At 43.8% G+C, this 23,213-nt stretch overlaps 1 protein-coding gene across 2 annotated transcripts; it reads right to left on the bottom strand.

Moving 5' to 3' along the window:
* Positions 1-1,134: 1,134 nt before the first annotated feature.
* ltbp4 (latent transforming growth factor beta binding protein 4) lies at positions 1,135-22,869 on the bottom strand. 2 transcript variants are annotated; one of them, XM_083886088.1, is made up of 35 exons: positions 22,740-22,869; positions 22,386-22,462; positions 22,027-22,194; positions 21,328-21,430; positions 19,279-19,338; positions 18,985-19,107; positions 17,411-17,587; positions 17,150-17,287; positions 16,562-16,936; positions 16,258-16,434; positions 16,003-16,134; positions 15,781-15,906; positions 15,564-15,677; positions 15,332-15,451; positions 14,895-15,008; positions 14,555-14,674; positions 14,322-14,441; positions 13,631-13,750; positions 12,603-12,722; positions 12,382-12,507; positions 12,136-12,261; positions 11,352-11,474; positions 10,023-10,154; positions 9,792-9,917; positions 8,339-8,476; positions 6,804-7,070; positions 6,642-6,713; positions 5,830-5,958; positions 5,315-5,455; positions 5,072-5,224; positions 4,858-4,980; positions 4,585-4,768; positions 3,988-4,304; positions 3,752-3,904; positions 1,135-3,576 (listed from the first exon to the last, which is right to left on the bottom strand). In XM_083886088.1, the coding sequence occupies exons 2-35, from the start codon at positions 22,446-22,448 to the stop codon at positions 3,434-3,436; spliced, it is 4,923 nt and encodes a 1,640-aa protein (XP_083742214.1). In that variant the 5' UTR covers positions 22,449-22,462; positions 22,740-22,869; the 3' UTR covers positions 1,135-3,433. The 2 variants fall into 2 exon arrangements, with proteins under 2 accessions (XP_083742214.1, XP_083742215.1); XM_083886089.1 differs by having other exon boundaries at positions 4,591-4,768.
* Positions 22,870-23,213: the final 344 nt, after the last annotated feature.

Raw genomic sequence — 23,213 nt, 5'->3', positions numbered from 1 at the left:
CCTTCAAAAATAAGGACACCAGACTTTTGAATGGTAGTGTTAATACCAAAAACTCCACATGTCCTCGTGGAGATAATTGTGTGGTTATGTCTCAAATCTACTCTATAAATAAATCAAGTTATGTTGAGCAGAGGATCATGAGAACATATGACATGGGATTACAGGTTAGTGAGATGTGGCTCTTTAATGAACAGAGCTCAGTATTCTGTGGAAGTGAAAGCTGATATTCCGCTGCCTCACAATTTCAGCCTTGGTACTGAGTGGACCTTAGTAATCCCATTAATGCTGCCTCCATGTGTGTGTGTGTGTGTGTGTGTGTGTGTGTGCAGATTGGCCTATTGTATTAACGTGGCTTACACGGGTGGATCTACATTGACAGTGCAGGCATTAAGGTTGTGGCTCCAGGTGGAGGTGACGAGTGTGTCGGCTTCACCTGAGCTGACACCACACACACGAGGCACAGAGCTGACGTCAGACTGCATTTATGTACCGGTCTTATTGAGCTTGTTTACGTCTGTGTTTTGTTTATGTTGTCTCTTTGTTATCTTTATTATTGTTAGGCGTTTTGTCATTTGTATTTATTTATTATTTATTCATTCATACGTGTATTTATTAGGGATGCACAATATTATCGGCACAGTATCGACGTTAAAATACATGATCTGATATCGGCAAACATGCCATGACCTCTCGATGCAGACTAAAACAGTAGGATAAATAAGCTGCTGCCTCTTTAACTTCGATGTTGCTCCCTCTACAAGTATTATTTTGGATGTCTATTTTTTTGCACAATGGCGAAAATGTATTTCTACATCTGCTGCGACATCAGTGTGAAAAATAGGGAACGCAAGGAAATCGTATATATGTATCAGTTATCGGCACTCTGCACCGATATATCGGCAAAAAGTCCCACATCGTGCATCTCTAGTATTTATTGTCATTTTGCGACCCTTTGTTTCTCTTGGTTTAAAATTAGATACACGTTTATTTCTTATTTTTATCTCATTTGTTGGCCTTTGTTGTTCTGTTTTTTGTTTGATTGACATTTGTATCTTTCAAAAACCACACGACACGGTTTCACTTAAAGTATGTGCAAATATATTTTTCATTTTTCTGTAATACAAACAACAACGTGAATCAATGATGGCGAAAACAAGCATTTAAAAAACTGTGTGTGTGTGTGTGTGTGCGCGTGGCAGATACAGTGCATGTTACACAGAGGAGACTGAGTCCGCTCGTAACTTAAAGACAGAAAGTTAATACAAACACAACAAACGTCATTTAAATCAGATTAATTGTGTTACTACAGTATTTACATGATGAGCCTGAACACAACTTCCAGCTAATTTGTGGGTGGAGTTGTAAAACAGAAAAAAATAACACTTCAATTTACCAGTCACAAGAATCAGTAACTCACTGACTTTCACTAACTAACTGCTGTGTAGATCAGCTCTCTGTTGTCGGATATTTTTGGTGGAAAAACCTAAAACTGGTGGAATGTGTCTTTAATTAAAGCTGCATTATTTAAAAGAGGAAAAAAAAGAATCCATATACTGTAAATCAATTGATAAAATCAGACAATATTTCCTTTACGTCTCAAGAACAACATCATTAGAAACACATTGGTTTAACATGGATATATAAAAGGTATAAAATATTGTTTTGGTGTCGATACGATGATCAATAATCAATAATCATACACAGTTTACACACCTGAGCTCCTCAGTGACAAATCTATAAAGGTAATTAGAGCTGCGACAACTCATCAATTAACTGATCAGCTGACTGACTATATACTGTTAAAGTTCAGAGATTCATTTCCAGCTTTTGTTTGTGAAGATTTGCTGTCTCTTCTTTTTTTTATTTTATTTTTATCTCAGTGTTTCTCGACTGACACGTCTTTAACCTGTCACATGACACGCACACAGAGTGTGACACATATTCAACGTTAGCCGATGAAAATAAAGCCAGTGTCATCATCGCTTTAGAGCAACAGAAACTCCCGCGACAAAGCAATCGTTAAAGCGACGCATGACGTGTGTGTGTGTGTGTGTGTGAGTGCTTTTAAAAGATCTGTAACAGTAACAAACATTTTCATTTAACCGAACTTTATATCAATGAATCAAGAAAAATAATCAGATTCACCGGCGACGAAAACAATCTACAGATATATCACCCTGACATCGATGGTTCCACATCGTCAGAATCAGGGTCACACAGACCTGGTCTGGATTGTACTACGAGGCTAATTAGTGTGTGTTAGCCTGGGTCAGTCACTGGACAGGGCTGGACTGGTTGATAGCGAGCGACGCACTGATCCACTTTATCTCATTTGTTTTTCTTTCTTCCTGCTGTTTAGAGATGGAAATGTCTCAAGAATAAAGTGTGATTACATTAAAGCTCGGGTCAGCGAGTGTAGAAAAAGTGTCCCAACGTGAGTGAATGTGTAGCCATGGCAGAGACGCTCGCTAATTAGCATTACTGGAGTAAAGTAGAAATATACAGACACAGAAGCAGTGCCCTATGGAGAAACCCCAAGTTTTATGATCATCTTTATACATCGCACTCCCTGTGTTTAAAGCTCCACCCCCAGAAAATACTGGTAATGGTAGTGTACTGACATCTCCGCCCATTTACAAATTTTAGATTTAGCATAAAACCTTAAAGAGAGTCTTTAAATGTGTGTCGGTGAGCGACAAGTGATTAATCCCACGCTCCCCGCAGTGTTGCCAACTCCTCAGTAAGGAAAGTAGCTATTGGCTGTCCTAAATGTCGCTAAATTACGTCATCAGCAAATTTGCATATTCTGCCTTGCGTATGTAATTGTAATGGACGCTTTAGGGAAGAGGAATAGACCAAAAGTGAGTTAAAAAAAACATTCTAAATATGTTTAGAACTACAAATTAACTGGCAACAGTGAAACAAAAGAGACTGGTGGAGTTTATTATTATTATTATTATTATTATTATTATCATTATCATTATCATTATTATTAAGTTAGTTAGTATTTTTTAGTGCAGTAATTTATTTTACATACATGGATCAGCACCACCAATAACACCAGAAAAAGCTTGTCGCTAGTTGCTTTTTTGAAAAGGCTAAATATTCACTGAAGGCTCTAAGGGCTATAACTATCATAAAAAGAGTAAAAAAAAAAAAAAACCTCACTGACCCGAGCTTTAATCCTAATCTCTTTTCACATTCAGAGAAAGTGACCCAGTGTTCAGGCTCAGTCCAGTCTAGCCCCGGCCGGTTTAGTGCAACTTTGTTTTTCAGCCCAGTACATTTCATTCTTACGTCTAGTTAATAAAATCGGCTCAAAGACTAAAGCCAGTAAAAATCTGTCGTTTTGTAGTCCAGAGAAAGTTTGGACTAGTTTGAACTGGTCTGATTGGATTCAGTCTGGTCCGGTCCGGTTCCGGTCCGGTCGTGTCTATGCAGCCACACAGTGGTTTGGTCTGCGGGACATGACGTATCCTCTCCTGCAGACGCAGCGGAACGAGCCCTCGGTGTTCACACAGCGAGCGTTGACACACGGGTACTCCAATCTGACGCCGTCCTCACACTCGTTTACATCTGCAAACACAGTTCGGATAATTATGTTAAGACCTCGTACAAGCACACGTCAAAAGACCTGAGGGAAGTAGAGACCGAAGGAGAGAGGACACAAAGACCCAAGACTGAGGAACAGAAGAGACACAGGACACACGAGGACATATGAGAATGAGTGACAGCAGCAGTGTCTTCATACCTATACAGGTCATTGTTGTCATGTCCAGTTCATAACCTTGGTAACAGTCACAGGTGTAACCCTCCGCCACGCGGATACACCTGCCGTTCTCACAGCCGTGCAGTATCCCACAATCCTCTGCTGTACTCAGGCCGGCGTACGACTCGTAACGTCCTGGAGGACAAAAAAAACAAAAACACCTCATTAGTTTGTGTCATCAAAACGGGTACAAAATGCCCCTGTCCTAGAAAACTCACGCTCGTACACCCTCCTCGGAGCTCCTCTTCCTCCTCCTCCTCCTCCTCCTCCTCCAACTCCGATCCTGTCACTAAAAGGAGGAAAAGGTGGTATGGGCCTCCACTCCTCGCCCTCCTCGTCCTCCTCCTGCTCCTCGTATCGAGCCCCAGGCAGCGGCGCCAGGCTGAGAGGAGGACCGTTGGGCCGCGACGGAGGAAGAGGTCGGGCGCCGAACGCCACCTCAGCTTGAGGGTCAGGTGGGAGGCGGAAGGATGGCGGCCTGGGTGGGGAAGAGTCAGGGGAGCCGTAGTCTACGGTTTCCCGGTAGAAACCAGTGCTGAGAAACGGACACACACACACATACACACAGACAGATGTTAGCATGCATCATTAGCATTAGAGTAAATAGAACTCCCTTTGAATGGAAGTATGTGAGTGGACACCAGTGTGATTGACAGCTAATATTGTCCAATAGGAGCCTGGTTGCAGGTGATTTCTGTGAATTTTTTGACATGTCAAGTTATGAATCTCAAGGCTTCAAAAAGGGAGTTTGTTTTGCAACCAGAATTCTACATCCACGTATTATTTTTTTAAAATCGGCGTCATCATCATCTCACTCATACTCGGGCCTGGAATAGTCTCCGTCTGGCAGACCGAAGGACGCAGGAGTCCTCCCTCTGAAGCTCGGCGATCTGCCGTCTCCTGCCGGAGAGTAATCGTCATATTCGGGGCGGGTGAAGTCTCTTCCCGGGGTGACGGGAAGGAAGGAGTCCAGAGGGAAGGGAGGGAAACGAGAAGTGTCTAAAAAAAAACAGAGGACAGACTTCTTTTAAAAAGAAACGACAATGGAGGCTGAAACAAAAATAACACACAAGGATCGTCGTTTGTACCGCTCGCTCCTCCTCCTCCTCCTCGTCCAGCTCCTGGTCTCACTCCGACGTCTGAACCGGTCGAATCCGGGTAACTGGAAAAGAGAGGAGGAGGGTAGGCGCTGCAAAGGAAGGCGTAGTCTTCTACAGAGAGAGAGAAGAAGTTGTTAATGTAAACAAAGAGACAAACCGTGTTTCTACTATCCCACTGCGATGAGGATTGGCTCCTGCTCACCTGAGTCGGTGGCGGGACAGAGGGCGCACTCCATCCCCCAGCCCTCGCCGTACAGACAGCAGCAGTCGGTGAAGGTGACCTGAGCTCCGATCAGCGGACTCTGACACATGAGGTCGGCGGAAACATGCTGCCAGCACATGGACAGGTTTTCATCTGCAGGACAGACAACACGAGACGTCAGCGTCAGAGGAGGAGGAGACGGGGAGAAGGTAGCGAGGAGGAGGAGGAGGAGCCGGGTCTTACCGACGCTGAGGTTGGATGAATTAACGCAGTTCCGCTGCGTGTCGTCGAGCACCAGAGGATGTGGACAGCTGCAGTAATACGACCCCACCGTGTTCACGCAGACTCCGCCCACACAACTCTCCTCCTCGCACTCATCGTGATCTGACACGGAGAAAAAAAACGTGTTTGAGAAGGCTTTTAAATCACACTAGTGCACTAGCTGGAATAATGCAGAATGCTGTGTGTGTTATTGTGCGAGTTGTGCTTATCTCGCCTGTGTTCATGTGTTTATATTATCATGTGTTTCTGCATGAGTAATATAGTGTGTGTGTTATCATCATACGTGTCTGCGTACAGTTGAATGTAGCGTGTTATTGTGTGTGTGAGATACAGACATATAGGGTACCGTTTCGTGTTTGTGTGATCGGGTTATCACGCGTGTGTCACACTGACCTCACACTCCAGCAGGGTGCTGCTCTGTGGTTGCGTGTTATAGTGTATGACTGTGTTATTGTGTGTGTGTGCGTGTGTCATACCGACACACTCCAGCAGGGTGCTGTTGTAAACGTATCCACTGGAGCAGTAGCAGTTGTATCCCGGGATGTTGTTGACGCACACTCCGTTCTTGCACACCTCAGGGTGGAAACGCTTACACTCGTCCACGTCTGTCAAACACAGGAAACATCACGTGTGTGTGTAATATGTATGAACGATACATGTACACTACCGTTCAAATATCACTTAGAAATGTCCTTATTTTTTAAGGAAAAGCTCTTTTTTTCAATGAATATAACGTTAAATGAATCAGAAATACATTCCATACATTGTTAATGTGGTAAACGACTATTCTAGCTGTATAGAGGCCCATTTCCAGTGTTCTAATGGTCCATTGTGTTTGCTAATTGTGTTAGAAGGCTATTGGATGATTAGAAAACCCTTGAAAACCCTTGTGCAATGATGTTAGCACAGCTGAAAACACTTTTGCTGGTTCTTTGACGAAAGCAAAATTAGTATTTTGAATCAAAATCGTTATTTCTAATCTTGTCAATGTCTTGAATATATTTTCTATTCATTTTGTTAAAATAAAATGTGAGTTTTAAGGGAAAACACACAAAAAAATGGTATTAGTGACCCCAAACTTTTGAACGGTAGTGTGCAATATATTCATTAAATTTTTATTTTTTAAGGAAAAGCTCTTTTTTTCAATGAATATAACGTTAAATGAATCAGAAATACATTCTATACATTGTTAATGTGGTAAACGACTATTCTAGCTGTATAGAGGCCCATTTCCAGTGTTCTAATGGTACATTGTGTTTGCTAATCGCGTTAGAAGGCTATTGTGTACCTTTGTAGCTGAAGGCTCCTGGTCCTGTGGTTACGTATCCTCTTCCGCTTGGACACAGCGACAGGAACTCGGCTGCGGAAACACACACAGAAGTCTAGCGTCCTTTAACAGTGTTCACACTATCTGAACTTTGATGCTCTGTGTCCATGCCAGGTGTCTCACCTGTGTGTGTGTGGGGACAGGTGTGATACTGGCAGCCCAGCCCCCAGCCCTCGCCCACTGTGCAGCAGCACTCCTGCTGCGTGGTGTTCGTGGTCAGCAGACTGCACGTTCCTTGCTCGGCCAGGTTGTAGTAGCACTCCCTGAGCTCGCCGGGATGGGCAGCGGGGAGCGGGGGCGGTATGGGATCGAACCCTACCACTCCCACATGGGAGGAGGACGAGGAGGAGGATGAGGAGGAAGTGGAGTGGTAGCTAGGGACTACCTCAGCTGAAGGAGGAAGAAGAACTTCACTGGTTGAGTTTAATAAGATCTACTGTGTTTGCCTGAGTGAGTGTGTGTATGTTTGGTAGTGTTTATCAACACTTTAGGACCATTTCTGGCATAAACACTGACCTTGTTAGGACCAGTAGTCCACATGGGACCAAAACCTGGTTCTAATGTGGCAGAACTATGCCTTGAAATGTGGTTAGGTAAAGGTTTGGGATAAGGGTTTATTGACGCTGTCCAAATCAGAGCTGCAACTAACAATTATTTTCGTAATCGATTAATCCGTTGATTATTTTCTCGATTAATCAATTAATCATTTGGTCCATAAAACCTGGAAATGACGATGTTCTCGAATGTCTTGTTTTGTCCAAAAACCAAAATGATTCAGTTTTAATGATTTCTTAGTTATGTGGAGCAAAGACACAACAAACATATTCACTTTGAAGAAGCTGAAGCAATCAGAAATCTGGTTTTAATCATGAACAAAGCTTCAAACCGATTAATCGATTATCAAAATAGTTATTAATCAATTAATTGTTTCAGCTCTAGTCCAAATGAATGAAAGTCAATGCAGTGTTCGAACAAGAGTAATTGTGTAACCGTAACCTGTGTGTGTGTTCTTGTACTTGCGGCATACTGAGGACCAGTGAGGGTTTTTAACCAACAAAGTGAGGTCATTTTTACGGAGTGAGGACATTTTGGCCGGTCCTCACTTTGAAATCACTTCCTTAGGTTGCTATAACATGCTATACTCAATTTGTCAAAAAAAAAATCTGATTTTGGACGACAGTATATAGTATGACGTTTTTGTCAAATTTTGGACCAAAAATTTTGGCTAATTTTTTTTTTTTAAATTTTGGGTAAATTTTTTCTTTCAAATTCTGGGTCAACATTTTTTTTTCACATTTTGGGTCAACGTTTTTTTTTCTTCACATTTTTGGAAAACATTTTTTTTCAAATTTTGGGTCAAAAGTATTTTTTTCAAATTTTGGACGACAGTATAATATGACGTTTTTGTCAAATTTTGGACCAAAAATTTTGGGTCAAAATGACAAAATTTATTTTGTCAAATTTTGGACGACATAGTATAGTAGTTGTTGTAAAATTTTGGACCAAAATTTATTTGTTAATGATTTTTTCAAATTTTGGACGACAAAGTATAGTATGACGTTTTTTTGTCAAATTTGGACCAAAAGTTACAAGTGTGTTAGTGTGTGTGTGTGTGTGTGTGTGTGTGTGTGTGTGTGTGTGTGTGTGTGTGTGTATACCTGGTTGAGCCACTCTTACACACTGCCTGGTCAAGGGCTCAAACTCTCCGCGGTCACATTCACACATGAAGGATCCCTCCACGTTCTCACATCGCGCTGAGCCGCACACACCCTGAAGAGTCACGCACTCGTCCTCGTCTGAGAGACACGTGGACGCAGAAGGAAAAATAAAACATGGCTGTCAGAGGACGGGATGTTGTCAGAACAGTTTGTCTCATATGTCCTTGTCACCTCCTTTAGGAGTTCTTCAGATTTGGGTAACACAAATCTAGATCAGGGAACACATATTCACCAGTAACTAGGTGCTTATTAACATATATAAGTCGCATACTAGCCCTTTATTAGTAATCATTGTGCAAGTATTAACACCTTATTTTACCTCTATTACGGCAAGATTTTAATATGCTTAAAGCAGAACTAGACCGGAAGTTCCTATTATTGCTGTTTTTTTGGTGTGTATCTGCGTCATTACCTTGTTTATGAAGCCCTGACGGTTCGAAACAAACAGTTCAGCCACTGCTGAGAACGTTGTGTTTTATTGTAATCTCGGGGCTCAACGAGATCACTGAAAATCCCGTAATAGTTACGTAAGCAGCGGTTCTCCTGAACAACCGATCATCCTGCTCCGGGCACTAGTCCGGGCACATCCGGTTACGTACATTGAACCGCAGAAGAAGAATAACGTCCGTTGTGGAGGTGTTTCACGAGCAACAGTGTCTTCTGACTCTGGGTCTGACTCCGGTTTAAAGTCATAAAAGGGACTGTGGCGGGGAGTCGTGAAGAAGCTATTTTTAAACACTGTTAAAACAATGTTTTGATAATGAGGAGCAGTGCATCCGCCGTTCCAGAGGGGGGCGCTGCGCTTCTGAGAACGGATGTGCTGGATAGTACTGGCCAATCACAAGACTCTTGTCTTCTGGGGGTGAAAGTTCACTCTGAAATCTCTCTGCAAAGAAACACTGTCAGAAAAGAGGATTTCTATGGGCTAGTTTACAGCAACTAGAAGGTTTTTGACCATAAAAACAAGTTAATATATGTAAGTAGACCTCCATAACTAACATTTATGTGCAACAGGACCACTCTATGTCACCTTTAATATTTACTAATAAAGGGCTAATATGCTACTTGTATGCATGTTAGAAAGCACCTACTTAATGGTGAATATGTGTTCCTTAATCTAAAGTGTTTCCCAGGTTTGTATCTTTACTCTGTTACCACCAGAGGGCACTGGAGACACAGCACAAGTTTCATTTTGCTCAGCCACAAAGAGTCGCAGCTCAACCACAGACAGAAGAGTTTACACACAGTAGTCGACCAAAAGACCAGTGTGTGATGTAAAGTTATGAGTGTGATTGTAAATATATAGAGATATTCATTCAAATATTAAAAATAAGACGCTGCTGAACCAACAGGTCACAACAGTCAAAAGACAGTGAGTGCAAACGTTACTTACCGACGCAGTGCTTTCCATCAGCGGTGGAAGTGAAGCCCTGGTCGCACACGCACAAGTATGTTCCTATCTGGTTCTGACAGGTGGAGTGAGCGCCACACGCTGTCTGATTGACACATTCATTAATGTCTGTGAACAGAGAGAGACGAGATAACATTTGTTTTAAAATCACAAAAGGACTCAAAAGTACAGTTCACAGTAACACGACTGTTGTCTTCACACAGAGAGACTCACCGACACAGTCGCCCGTCTGTGTCACCTGATAGCCCGGCTCACAGGGAGTGAGGCAGCGGTACGAACCGATGGTGTTTTCGCAGCGCTGTGAGCCGCAGACTGAGACGCCGGACAGGACGCACTCATCAACATCTGAAAGAGAGAGAAGTAAAAAAAAAACTAGAAAAGCACCCGGAGAGCGCAGACCTCTGCCAAGGCAGCTCAGCCCCCCCACAAAATAGCGATTAAAAATAGAGATAGCATCTATGGATCACGTCCAAAATTTAATCACTCGTTCCTGGTCCCATTGCAGGCATTTCCTGAAAAAATAGCTCTACTTGGCAAGTTGGTAACATTTGTCCCTATTTTTGTACGTCTTCTGAAAGCCTAAAGCGGAACTAGACCGGAAGTTCCTATTATCGCTGTTTTTTTTGGTGTGTATCTGCGTCATTACCTTGTTTATGAAGCCCTGACGGTTCTAAACAAACAGTTCAGCCACTGCTGAGAACGTTGTGTTTTATTGTAATCTCGGGGCTCAACGAGATCACTGAAAATCCCGTAATAGTTACGTAAACAGCGGTTCTCCTGAACAACCGATCGTCCTGCTCCGGGCACTAGTCCGGGCACATCCGGTTGCGTACATTGAACCGCAGAAGAAGAATAACGTCCGTTGTGGAGGTGTTTCACGAGCAACAGTGTCTTCTGACTCTGGGTCTGACTCCGGTTTAAAGTCATAAAAGGGACTGCGGCGGGGAGTCGTGAAGAAGCTATTTTTAAACACTGTTAAAACAATGTTTTGATAATGAGGAGCAGTGCATCCACCGTTCCAGAGGGGGGCGCTGCGCTTCTGAGAACGGATGTGCTGGATAGTACTGGCCAATCACAAGACTCTGTCTCCTGGGGGTGAAAGTTCGGCTGAAAAACACTGTCAGAAAAGAGGATTTCTATCGGCTAGTTTACAGAAACTAGGAGGTTTTTGACCATAAAAACAAGTTAATATATGTAAGTAGACCTCCATAACTAACATTTATGTGCAACAGGACCACTCTATGTCACCTTTAAAGACAAAATATCGGTAAAAAGATGCAGTGAATGCTGAAAAAACGGGGGGGGACAGTGTAATTATCAACAATGGTGGAACTTTTTGATGATAAAAACTCGATAACATCAACAGCAACACTGCAGCATTTGCCTCTTAAAAATATTGCAGCCGTGTTTGTTTTTGTCTTCAATCTTCGCTGCCCTATGGTGAAGTTACGTCGTGGTCATATCTCATTTCATGGAGGCAGCATCAACGAGTGCTCATTGTGACTGGAGGTGACCGCTGAATCATAAATTGTGTGTGCGTACCAAGGCAGGCGGTCTTCTCAGGGTTGGCGCTGAAGCCGGTTTGACACTCGCACTTGAAGGATCCTTCAGTGTTCACGCAGCGTCCGTCCGAACAAACGCCCGACTTTGCACACTCGTCCAAATCTACATTTAGAGCGAGAGAGAGAGAGAGAGAGAGAGTCCTAATATGTTACCCAGACTCACACATCGCTATGAGAACGGGCCAAAGATGACATCAGCATTACATCAGCTCCACAAGCAGAAACAGACGTGAAACAGGGAACTCAGTGTGTTCCTGACTGAGACGCAGTCACGTCTGAGCGTCGCACTGAATATTTATACGGCTCAGGTTGAAACAGAAATGTATTAGCATCAAATAAAACACCACAACCATGAAACAATTACCCATACATGTACAGGACACAATTATTAATATGATGGCACCATGTGTCTCTATTGTAGTCAAATAAGAAATATGAGACTCAAAAGCGATTTCCCTACCAATGTGACTCACCAGCACCACTAGTTCATGATTGCTGGCAGTGGTGTTTACCACAAAGAAATAAGGAGAGTGTGAATAGTGATACGTGAACAGTTGACAGTGGAATTAAGGCGCACAACAGTGAAAATTGAGTTAGAAATCAAGATTTTGATATATGGCTGCCTTGTAATTTATCAATTATCACAGAATCACAATATTGTGATACTATTATCATGTATCGTGTGTCATATCGTGAGTTATTCTTTGATTTCAGCCACTAAATGATAAACAATATTTTTTTAATTCTGGTGAAGCTGAACTCACCGACGCAGGACGTCCCATTGTCGCTCAGCTTGAATCCTTGAGAACACACACACGTGTAGGATCCAGGCGAGTTCACACACTCGCCTCCGGAGAAACAGAAATCGCCCTCCAGACACTCGTTAATGTCTGAAAACACACACACACACACACACACACACACACACACAGAGGAGTGGAGATATGCTATCAAGGTATCAGGAAAACTGGTTTCATGACAGACATTCTCAGGCAGTGATCCACGCTCACCTTTGCACTGTCTGCTCAGACCGCTGGTTCGATACCCAGGAAGACACTCGCACCTAAACGACCCGATGGTGTTCACACACACTTGCTCTGAGCCGCACGCCCCCGAGCTCGCGCACTCGTCAACATCTGCAGGACAGAGGAAGGACCGTTAGAGGAAGGACCGTTGCTTTTTTGTTGTAAGGCAGGCGTAGGTGTGTATTGTGTGTGTTCATGTGTGTTACCTTGACAGGAGCCATCTTTCATGGCGTATCCAGGCTGACAGGACACACAGCGATAAGATCCCACCGTGTTCACACACTGTTGTCCAGGACACTGAGACGCCTGCACACACTCATCAACATCTGCAGGACAGAGGAAGGACCATTGCTTGTGTTGTAAGGCAGGTATGGATGTGTAGTGTGTGTGTGTGTGTGTGCATGTGAGCGTGTGTGTGTGTGTGTGTGTGTTCTTGTACTTGTGGCATACTGAGGACCAGTGAGGGTTTTTAACCAACAAAGTGAGGTCATTTTTACGGAGTGAGGACATTTTGGCCGGTCCTCACTTTGTATTCATTGAAATCACTTTCTTAGGTTGCTATAACATGCTATACTCAATTTGTCAAAAAAAAACAAAAAAAAACATTTTGGATGACATCAATTTTTTTGTCATTTTTTTTTTTTCAAATTTTTTTTGTCAAAAAAGATTTTCTAAAAAATGTCTAATTTTTTTTTCAATTTTTTTCACATTTTTGACAAAAAAATTTGGCCCAATTTTTTACAAAAAAATTTGGGTAAGATTTTTTTTAAAATTTTGGTCGGCATTGTATAGTTTGACGTTTTTGTAAAGTTTTGGACCAAAAAATAAAAAAAAATAAAGAATTGAAAAAGTTTGCTAACATGCTATACTCAATTTTTCAACAAATTTTTTTTTAATTTGGATGACATAGTTTAGTATGACTTTTTTTTGCAAATTTTGGACGACATAATGCATTAAATATTATTATATAGTACAGTATGACGTTTATGTCAAATTTTGGACCAAAAAAAAAAAGTTTTCCAGCCCTTCTTGCTCTGGGGCGCTACCTACAGACATTTTATGGTACTGCAACCAGTAGTTCTTTGTCATTCATGAAGTAAATATTTGTAATTGTGTTGATTTATGAAGTGGAAAATGCTGGTCCTCAATTTGTCAGCAACCCGGTCCTCAGTATGCAGCAAGTACAAGAATGTGTGTGTGTGTGTGTGTGTGTGACAGAGAGAGAGTTTGTTACCTTGACAGGAGCCATCTTTCATGGCGTGTCCAGGCTGACAGGACACACAGTGATAAGATCCCAGTGTGTTCACACACTGCTGTCCAGGACACTGAGACACCTGCACACACTCGTCAACATCTGACATACACACACACACACACACACACACACACATCAATTGTACATCTAGGGATAGTTCAGGTTTGTTTGTAAATCCATTGACTGTTGAGGAAACCAGAACTTTCCCAGACTTTGTGTAAAAAGCAAATCTCACTATTAGCAATTAAATGTGTTTTTTTTTTTGCTTATCACAGTGAACTAACTAGATTCTAACTAGATTAGCGATAAGCATTTGCGCCACATTTATAAGGAAACAGGCTTATGTGTTAGTACTTCATGAAACCACACATAAAAAAAAGCTTAACTATCGCTTCAAGCTGCATTAACTCTGTGTTTGTGTGTATTTGTTACCTCTTTGGGAACTTTTCTGGCATAAACACTGACTGAGGCAGAACCTTATCTCTGAAGAAGGTTTAGAGATCTAAGATTTAAATTGTGGTAAGGTTAAGGTTTAAGGCTTACTATAGTGATCACGCCTCAATCAGGCTGTCCAAATTAAATGGAAATGACTGCAGTGTCCCAAGAAGAATAGCTGTGCAAACGTGTGTGTGTTGTGTGTGTGTGTGTGTGTGTGTGTGTGTATGTATACCTGTACACGCTCCATTCACAAAGTGGTATCCCTGTCGACAGTCCACACAGCTGTAGGATCCTTCCGTGTTCACACACTGCTTACCAGGACACGAGTCTCTGTTCTCACACTCGTTCACGTCTGCAGAGAAGAATGAGGGACGCCGTTGCTTACTTACTCATACATTAACAGTTAATCTGTGTGTGTGTGTGTGTGTGTGTGTGTGTGTGTGTGTGTGTGTGTGTGTTACATACCTGCGCACTGTCTGTTTTTCAGTGTGTATCCTGGTCGACAGGACATACAGCGGTATGATCCCATTGAGTTGACACACATCTGACCAGGACACTGAGATGGCTCGGCACACTCGTCTACGTCTGAACACACACACACACACACACACACACAGTGTGTCGGTCAAAACAGATGGTCCCTGTGGAAAATCATATTTCTCCCTATTTCCAGTCACGAGGCTAAGCAACGCTAAGTGAAGCAGCAGCTGTCTGTAGCTCAGTATTTCAGTCACAGATGTGATTTAACCATTGATCTGTAGATCTGTGCTAATTGAGCAACAGAGAGAATTACTTCCTTCTTTACCTGTACAGGTGTTGTTCTGGAGCTTGTAACCATGGCGACACACACAGTGGTAGCTTCCAGGTGTGTTTTCACAGCGACCGTTGGCGCAGGGAGCCTGACGACACTCGTCGACGTCTACAGGAAAGTGAGTTTCAGAGTCAGTGTGTGAACAAAGTCAGCTTTTATCTCTGATTGTGCGATAATTTATCTGTGCGGTGTTTGTTTAAACGTACCACAGGTGTGTTTTACTGAATATGAAGCTATTTGTGTGATGTTACTTGCTCGAGTAAACACCACCACCAGCTACTACTCACCTGAGGCTCAGGCTAGAGCTAAACAACAGCCGGCATCAACCGACAAACCAAGAACAGTTGGACCACCAGGATGAGTGCAGAGACGCAACACATTTTGTGTTTGTCCTGTCTCAAATTCGGCCCTGATGTGTGTTTGTGTGTTACCTGTGCAGAGCCTGTTGATGATTGTGTATCCAGGTCTACAGGTGGTGCACCGGTATGAGCCCTGACTGTTGATACACTCCTGACCTGGACACTGCAAGGGGTCTTTACATTCGTCCACATCTGCAACACACACACACACACACACACACCCGTCTTAAATCAATACTTGGCCTTAACTATTCATGTTTCTTTATCTGCACCAGACTTTAGTGCTACAACTATATTTTTTTACCAGTGCAGGTGTTGCCGGTGAGCCTGTAACCAAGGCGACAGACACACCTGTAGCTACCCGGTGTGTTTTCACAAAGGCCGTTCCTGCAGGGGTTCAGCTCACACTCGTTCACATCTGCGGGGGGAGAACAGAGCAAGGTTCACACAGACAGTCATGCACACACACACACACACACACACACATAGGGATACAAACGCAAAAAAGCAGTGGGCGTCACCTTGACAACTCGTGTGCTGGTTGCTGCTCCTGTATCCTGACGGACACACACACCTGTAGCTTCCAATAGTGTTCACACACTCTCCCACTGAACACAAACCTGGAGACTGCGCACACTCGTTCACATCTACACAAACACACACACACACACGGTATAAAATATATATTTCAAACAACATCACAGACTAATGGATCCATACATAGCGCAGTGTGTGTGTTGTACCTTGGCAGTATGTGTTCTGGGCACTGGGCTGGAATCCTTGATCACACACACAGGTGTGTTTCCCACCTGGCTGATCAACACAACGGCCGCGTCCACACACACTTGGTCTGCTGCTACACACATTTTGCACTGCTGCAGTCACACACACACACACAAACACACACACACACAGAGACACACATAGATAACACTTTTCAATTAAAACCTTTGGAACCCCAGACTTGTGTTAGTGTATCTGGTTCTGCTGGTACTCACTCTGGACCCTCGTGGGTCTGGTCGTTGGACTCAGCACTGGTTTGTGAGACTGAGGGCGAACCTCTTCTCTCGGTCTCGATCCTTGCTCAGGGTTCTGTGGCTGGACCGCAGCAGGGAGAGAGTCCCCTCTAACTGAAGGCTTGACTGGCCGCGACGCAGAGGGCAGGCGGCCACCTGCTGGTTTTAGGAGGCAACTGTGACTGGATGCTTTGAGTCATTTATGCAGAAATTAAAAAAGTATTTTCCTTGAGACGTTCATGAGATATGTACATAAGTACGTAGGCATGGATAAAGTGTTTGTTACCTTGACTACTTGTGGACGGGGGCAGTGGTCTCGGTTGTGTTGTGGAGGACGAGGCAGACTCAGCTCGGCTCAGCTGGGTCCCAGTTCTGCCTGGAGTCTGGGCTCTGTCCTGAGTGTTCGTGCTGCCAGACGCTCTGGGTCTGGTGGAGGGCGAGCTGGTGGCTGGATGGGTCTGAGGGGGAGACAGACGACCGGGTTGAGGCTGGGGTTGACCCGGTCTGAGCTGGGCCCCGCTGGTACCAGCTGATCCAGAGCCGGAGGCAACGGCTGTGTTACCGACTGCGGCTGCTGTTGCTCCGGAATAAGAGGGTTTGTGCTGAGGCCTGGAGGCTCCAGCCCTTACAACACTGGCTCCAGAATCAGGACCTGAATGAACTTTACCCAAGACAAAAAGCTATGGTGAGTCGATGAAAACTCAGCTCCTGTTACAAACTTGTCACTTTGACTCTGTAGACACATGACATTGCCACTGACAGGTGAGCAAATCAAACACACCCTTATTCATCCCAACTTTATTATTACTACATGTATAACAACATTCATACTGTATATTATACAGTTTATTTCAGAGTGATTTGCTGTAGCTACCCTGGTGGTCGTGGTTGCTCACGTTCACCAGTTGGGCTCCTCGTCCCCCAAGCTGTTCATTGATCCTTTGGGTGAACTGCACTGTTGAGGGTGAGTAGTAATAACCAGGACCGGCCGGACAGATCTCCTTAAATGCCGCTATAGGACGAGACGGAGCCAGACAGTAAGCGAGCGAGGACACAAAAAATTGTTTTGCATTAGCTATCTACTCATGCTTCCTCCACTCCTTCATCTGAGCTGCTGACTAACAGGGTGACCAACCTGAACCAAAGTATGGACACCTCTGGCAGTCGGGTCCCCAGGCTTTGCCAACTCGGCTGCAGCAGCAGATCTGTTTGGTGATGTTCCTCAGGATGGGTAAGGAGCAGGAGGATGGACCCAGACCGGAGCCCAGAACCCGATGACACTGACCCTTCACCTCTGATATAACACTGTGGGCTGGTGGAGGACACACAGAGGGAGGCCGTTACTAAGAGACTTCCTGGACTTTGTCGGGGAGTCCGAACGGACTTTGAGCCAAGGCGTCACATGCAGTGTCAGCACATGCTGTTCTCAGGACCATTCAGGGTGAAACTGATATGATATTCCAACACAACGGCCTTGACAGATACTCAAGCAAGCGCAGATGTCGCAGTGTCCAAATGTCCAGGAAATAACTGCAGGAAAATGATGCAAGAAGAACATGAAAACAGTGACGCTTGTTGATGAGGCAAAAACCTTCTTTAGTGTGGGTGAAGGTGGTGTATGCGGCTTTTTGCGTTTACACCAGAGCCATTAATGACGGCAGATATACACATATACAACAACAAGACATTAGATTTAGAGAGACAGACTGCGTGACAAGACCATCGCTGGAAAGACAAACACAACAAACGCAGCCAAACAGCCACAGCAATGTTTGATGAAGATGTCCTGGATGGAGAGACGGACCAATGAGGGTCAATTAAGTCTCCCAGAAAAAGTGCCTTGATTGTCATACAGTGTGGTCACTGTGGGTTCATAACTCGTTGTCTCTTGCTAAAGAGCATCTTCAATCATAGAAGATACTGACATCTGACATCTGAGGGCCACAGTGACATGTGGACAGAATATGGTGCTGCCCAATAGAGTTGGATTTGTACATAAATGTCTTGTCCAGGAAGAAAAACACAACTGAACATCAGAGGAAACAGACACAGATAAACAAAGCCATCCACTGGCAACAAAGACGACAGAGATGGACCAAACAAACCAGCGTTAGGGCTTTGATTAATTACAGCGTTGTCATTGGTCACCAGGCAAACCAGCATCCAGGCTGCAGAAGATTCTCCTCCTCGTCATTGAATGCCGGACAGAATAAGCAGATCAGCAGTCAGACTTCACACAAACCATCTGAGTGGTAAAGTCCACTGAAGCTCAATGGAACTTAAAGTTATGTTCACTTTAACCAGGACAAGGAGTTTTGCTTACTTTAACGAGAAAAAGGTTCTAGACACTTTTACTAGAACAGAGATCTGTTTACTTTAACTCGTAAAGAGGTTCTAGACACTTTTACTAGAAAAAAAGAGTTCCGTTTACTTTAACTAAGACAAAGAATGCACAGTGCTCTCTTAAAAATGACAAGTGCGCTGACGTTCAAACAAAGATGTCTGTTCACCACGTGACGTTTTAGAAGAATTATAATTCTGCTGACTCTGCGTTTTCTCAGTACGCTCAGCAAAGGCTGAATGACCAAGTTCCAGAAACAAATCTAAACTCAGATGGAATCAGGAAGCCATGATCTGGACTCTGCGTTATTCTTCCGTGTATGTGCGTGCGTGCGTGTGTGTGTGTGCACGTGAGAGTGCGTTACTTACAGATGCAGATTCCGTGTGAGGCGTCGAGGATGAACCCCACCCTACACACACAGCTATAGCTCCCCCTGGTGTTCACACAGATCCCGTTCTCACACAGCCCCGGCTGGAGGCACTCATTCATGTCTACACGCACACACGTACGCACACACAGGTAACACAAAATCCATACCACACACACACACACGGACAACAGCAGAGTGTATAAGAAACTGTAGGCTCACACGTTCTTCCACCTGCAATTCTGTAAACGAAAATGTGTGTGTGTGTGTGTGTGTGTGTGTACTACACACTCACCGACACACTGTGTCCCATTGCCGCGTTCGAAACCAGGAGGACAGCTGCTGTTGCCTTTACCTGATGACAGTCAAGAGTTGTTTATTACTTATTATTGTTGTTGTTTAGGTCAGAGTGAGCTTAAATCATTGTTGAAGGTCCAGCGTTTAGAGTTGACCGATGGCAAACTGTCCATGCTGGAGTCGTTAGAAGTAAACGCAGAGATCCATCAAGTCCATTATTCATTCAGTTAAGATTGTTCAAATGTAAGTTGATTATAGTATACTGCAAATCATGCATAAAGCCCATAAGAACACACTGACTCCTAATATACATAACAGATTTGAAAAAAAGAGTCCTAAATTCAGAACTCAACAACTCAACAACTAGAATGGGGTCCACCTTGATTCAGATGTGGGGAATTGTATCAGCCTTATTTTATTTTGTTTTGTTTTACAATCGTACTCTTTCTTTTTACAGGTTTATAGGTTTTGTTGAGTGCTGTGTGAAAAAAAGGTGCAGTTCATATAACAATTATCTTCTTACTGCTCACTTTCATTCTTGTTTTGGATATCATGTCGTCTGTTTGTGAATAAATACATAAATGTGCCTTAGGAAACTGAGCAAACTGGAAACTGCTGAGATTTGGTTTAGAATGTAGTTGATAAAATATCAAGACGTGATTTATGTCAACTGTTGCTTGATGTGGAAGTTATTTAAGCTTCAGCTGCTGTTTAATTGTGTAAAAGAACAAAATACACATTTTAATCCTGACACTCATATAATGTTGGCTGTAGCTTGTGTTAATAACACAAAGCTTTATTGCTCCTGCTCCAGTCTTCCCCTGGTTCTTGCAGGTGTGTGGACAGAGTTCATTATCATTAATGGGAGCATCTGGTCAGTCTCCCTGTTGTCCTTAAAAACTGGCCGTCACACTCTTCACTTCCTCTCTGAACTTGTGATTGAGTTGCTCGGTGTTGGAGCTGTGTCGTGTTCCAACGCTGCTAACATGACACCGATATGATGTTAATCATCGATGAGTGTCTGACAAAACATCCTTGTATGACGGCTCTGTTTGAGCCATGTGGTGTTTGAGATAAACACATAAACAGAATTGTTTAGCACCTGTGTTGCTATATTTGAATAACATGTTTTTGATGCTTGAAAAGTGGAATATTTTCTCGACGTGTGCTGCATGCAACACAAGCACAAGTTCAACAAATTAAGTCTCAGCTCAGTATGTCTTTATATTTTTGAGCTAAACCAACTTCTTTTATGAATAGAAATTGTACACAATTTTCAAAAATGATGTCATTAATGTATTATTAGCTGCTGTGTTTTCATTGCCTTTGAATGAGCGCTTTATATTACAGCAGGGGTGTGTCCTCCTCCACAGAGTCTACCATGTCTCTATGTAAAAGGTATTCAGTCGGTGAATAGATGCCTCTAAATCCTACACTGTGGACCTTTAACATAAGGTTGAAGCCTGAAGTTCACACTGCACGTGCTGTCTTGTCAGGAAAACACATGTGGTTGCAAAAATACAAGGGAATGACGAATGAAACCAGGATTAATCTTCATCATCCAGTGCTGGTCCCTGATTGGCTGGGGTGGCTCGAGTCTCTTGAGAATCACAGAGTGTATATATATATATATATACTGTATGTGTGCGTGTGTGCGATTATTGCGTCATTCTTTCTGATTTGACTGATGTGAGGGCGGACGCCAGCATGTGAGGTCACACAACTTCCGTGTGTCTCAAATATGTGTGTGTGTGTGTGTGTGTGGATACAGCAGCTCTGTGGGACTGTAGGCCTCCACATTCCTTAAGTGTTAGTCAGTCTCACTACACAAACATGAAGGCATCATTACTGGTGTGTGTGTGTGTGTGTGTGTGTGTGTGTGTGTGATAATGTCAGATAGTTACATAAGAGGCAGCTTTAAGTGGACTCAAAATATTTCAGTCATAAAGTTTCACATTTCCACAGAAAGGAAAAAGGAAAAACTCAATTTAAAGTTATGTGTGTGTGTGTGTGTGTGCGTGTGTGCGTGCATGCGTGCGGGTATAACCTGTAGTATCAGGACATTGGACACAGTCAGTAATCCCCCAGCCCTTCCCGATGCCTCTACAGCACATTTCCTTGCTCCTCAGTCCAGGCAGAGGAGCGCTGCACTGCAAACACACACACACACACACACACACACACACACACACACACACACACACACACACACACAAAGGTCAGGATCTTTATGGAAACAGTTTTAAAAAAATGCTTGGTGGTGGTGGTTCTGTCTGCCGATACTGACACGTTTTATTGCGTTTATTGTAAGACTCTCTTTCAGACGTTCTCATTTTAGGTTTCTTTGCAGCGTAGACAGGAAATGCTGTAATAGTCCTGCGTTAAAATGAATGGATGTACAGTGTAGCTGCTCAGGAGAAAAGCCAATAGGAGGTGCCCTCTCTCTCTCTCTCTCTGAACTGCACTGTGACACTGCCCCAGTCACAGTGAATGAGAAGCATTTCAGCTGAAGCCTTAACCGCATTAGTATGAGTGAGTGCTGCATTGTTCTGGTTTGTTGTTCTGCTAATCAATGACCGATGTCGACTTTTCTCTGTGCCTCTTTCAAACTCTTCCACTGTGGCCCCGGTTGTTTTATGGTGAGGTAACGTTGACCTGATTCCTGGAGGACAACCTTGATATTCATATTTCCACCAAGGCCTGCAGGGCTTGTTGATAACTGTGTCTGCTCCTTGCTTTCTCTTACCTGTCCATCTCTGACCTCTCTGAAGCAGTACTTGAATTCAGAGTGCTCGGTGTATGTGCCGTCCCCCCTCACTGTCTGTGCCTGAACTCCCAAACCGGCTGGAGCCGGAGCACCGGCCGATCCGGAGGAGGACGAGAGTGTCCGCAGGGCAGGACTGTGTGCAGACACCTGGGTGTGGACGTGAAGATACAAACAAATATGGATCGACGGAAACATTTGGTTTTCATCTGGGAGCAAATACCAAAACCCCATTGAATTTTTTTTTTTTCTAGTGCTTCAACTCATTGACAAAACCTCAAATGTGTCACATGACACAAATCAAACACTCAGTCAGTCAGACAGAGCGTTGATGTTCTCACCTTCAGCACCTGGTGGATCTTCACACTGGCTTCAGGAGGGTGATGCACTCTGACCTTCACCATCGACTGACCAGGAGCTACACACACACACACACACACACACTTTAAAGGCGCTACATCTAATGGTTCAATCACACCAAAGCTAAATCAACTTCCCGCTATGCTTCTGTGGATTACCTTAATTAGCGTCATTCAGAGCTAGTGATGTAAAATTTGGTTGCGTTAAATGTACGTATCCTCATCATGTGAACCATGAGAGCCAGAGACACAGTAACATGACACCGGCAGGCGCACAAATAAATGCCCTGATCTTGATTGAGCAACACAATGTGGTAAAGTTACTTGGACACTCACCTCCAGGCCTACCAGAATCCTGACTCTGTCCCAGCGGCAGCAGAAACTCTGTCTGAGTCACCTCCGGATTGGCCGCGGAGGCGGCGAGGAGCACAGGCCTGAAGATCTCATTGGTCGTGGCTGGCGCCGCAGGGTTAGCAGCCGACGTGGGCGCGACCGGGATCTGGCAGAACTTTCCGGTGAAGTTTGGCGGGCAGAGACAACGGTCTTTCTGCAGACAGACGCCTCCATTCTTACAGAGCAGCGGACAGAGAACTGCAGGAGACACAAGGTTGATACACATATGCTGACGATGCTTTGGCCATACTTGCATGAAAAACGCTATGAAGTCCAGTCCTTTAACTGAAATGCAAAGTGTGAGGAAACAGAATCTCCCCAACGTGTCCATCATGTTTACACTGGGTTCTGTGTGAGACTCAGTGATGAGTAGATGTGAAACAAAGCTGTTGGAGCTGAAGGAGGTGAAAGTGGCCC

This window comes from Microchirus variegatus (genome assembly GCF_963457635.1).
Source record: "Microchirus variegatus genome assembly, chromosome: 3".
Taxonomy (NCBI): Eukaryota; Metazoa; Chordata; class Actinopteri; order Pleuronectiformes; family Soleidae; genus Microchirus; species Microchirus variegatus.
The sequence above is the reverse complement of the archived record's forward strand: the minus strand, read 5'-3'. Positions and strand labels throughout refer to the sequence as shown.

Bases quoted from the DNA above. Each gene is read 5' to 3' on its own strand.
- ltbp4 (XM_083886088.1), bottom strand. From the start codon at position 22,448: ATGGTGAAGGTCAGAGTGCATCACCCTCCTGAAGCCAGTGTGAAGATC. The intron at 15,907-16,002 runs GTACAACACACA...GTGTTTGTGTAG, and splicing joins CCAGAACACATACTGCCAAG to ATGTGAACGAGTGTGCGCAG. The intron at 4,981-5,071 runs GTGAGCAGGAGC...CTCTCTCTGTAG, and splicing joins CTGTCCCGCCACCGACTCAG to AAGACTACGCCTTCCTTTGC.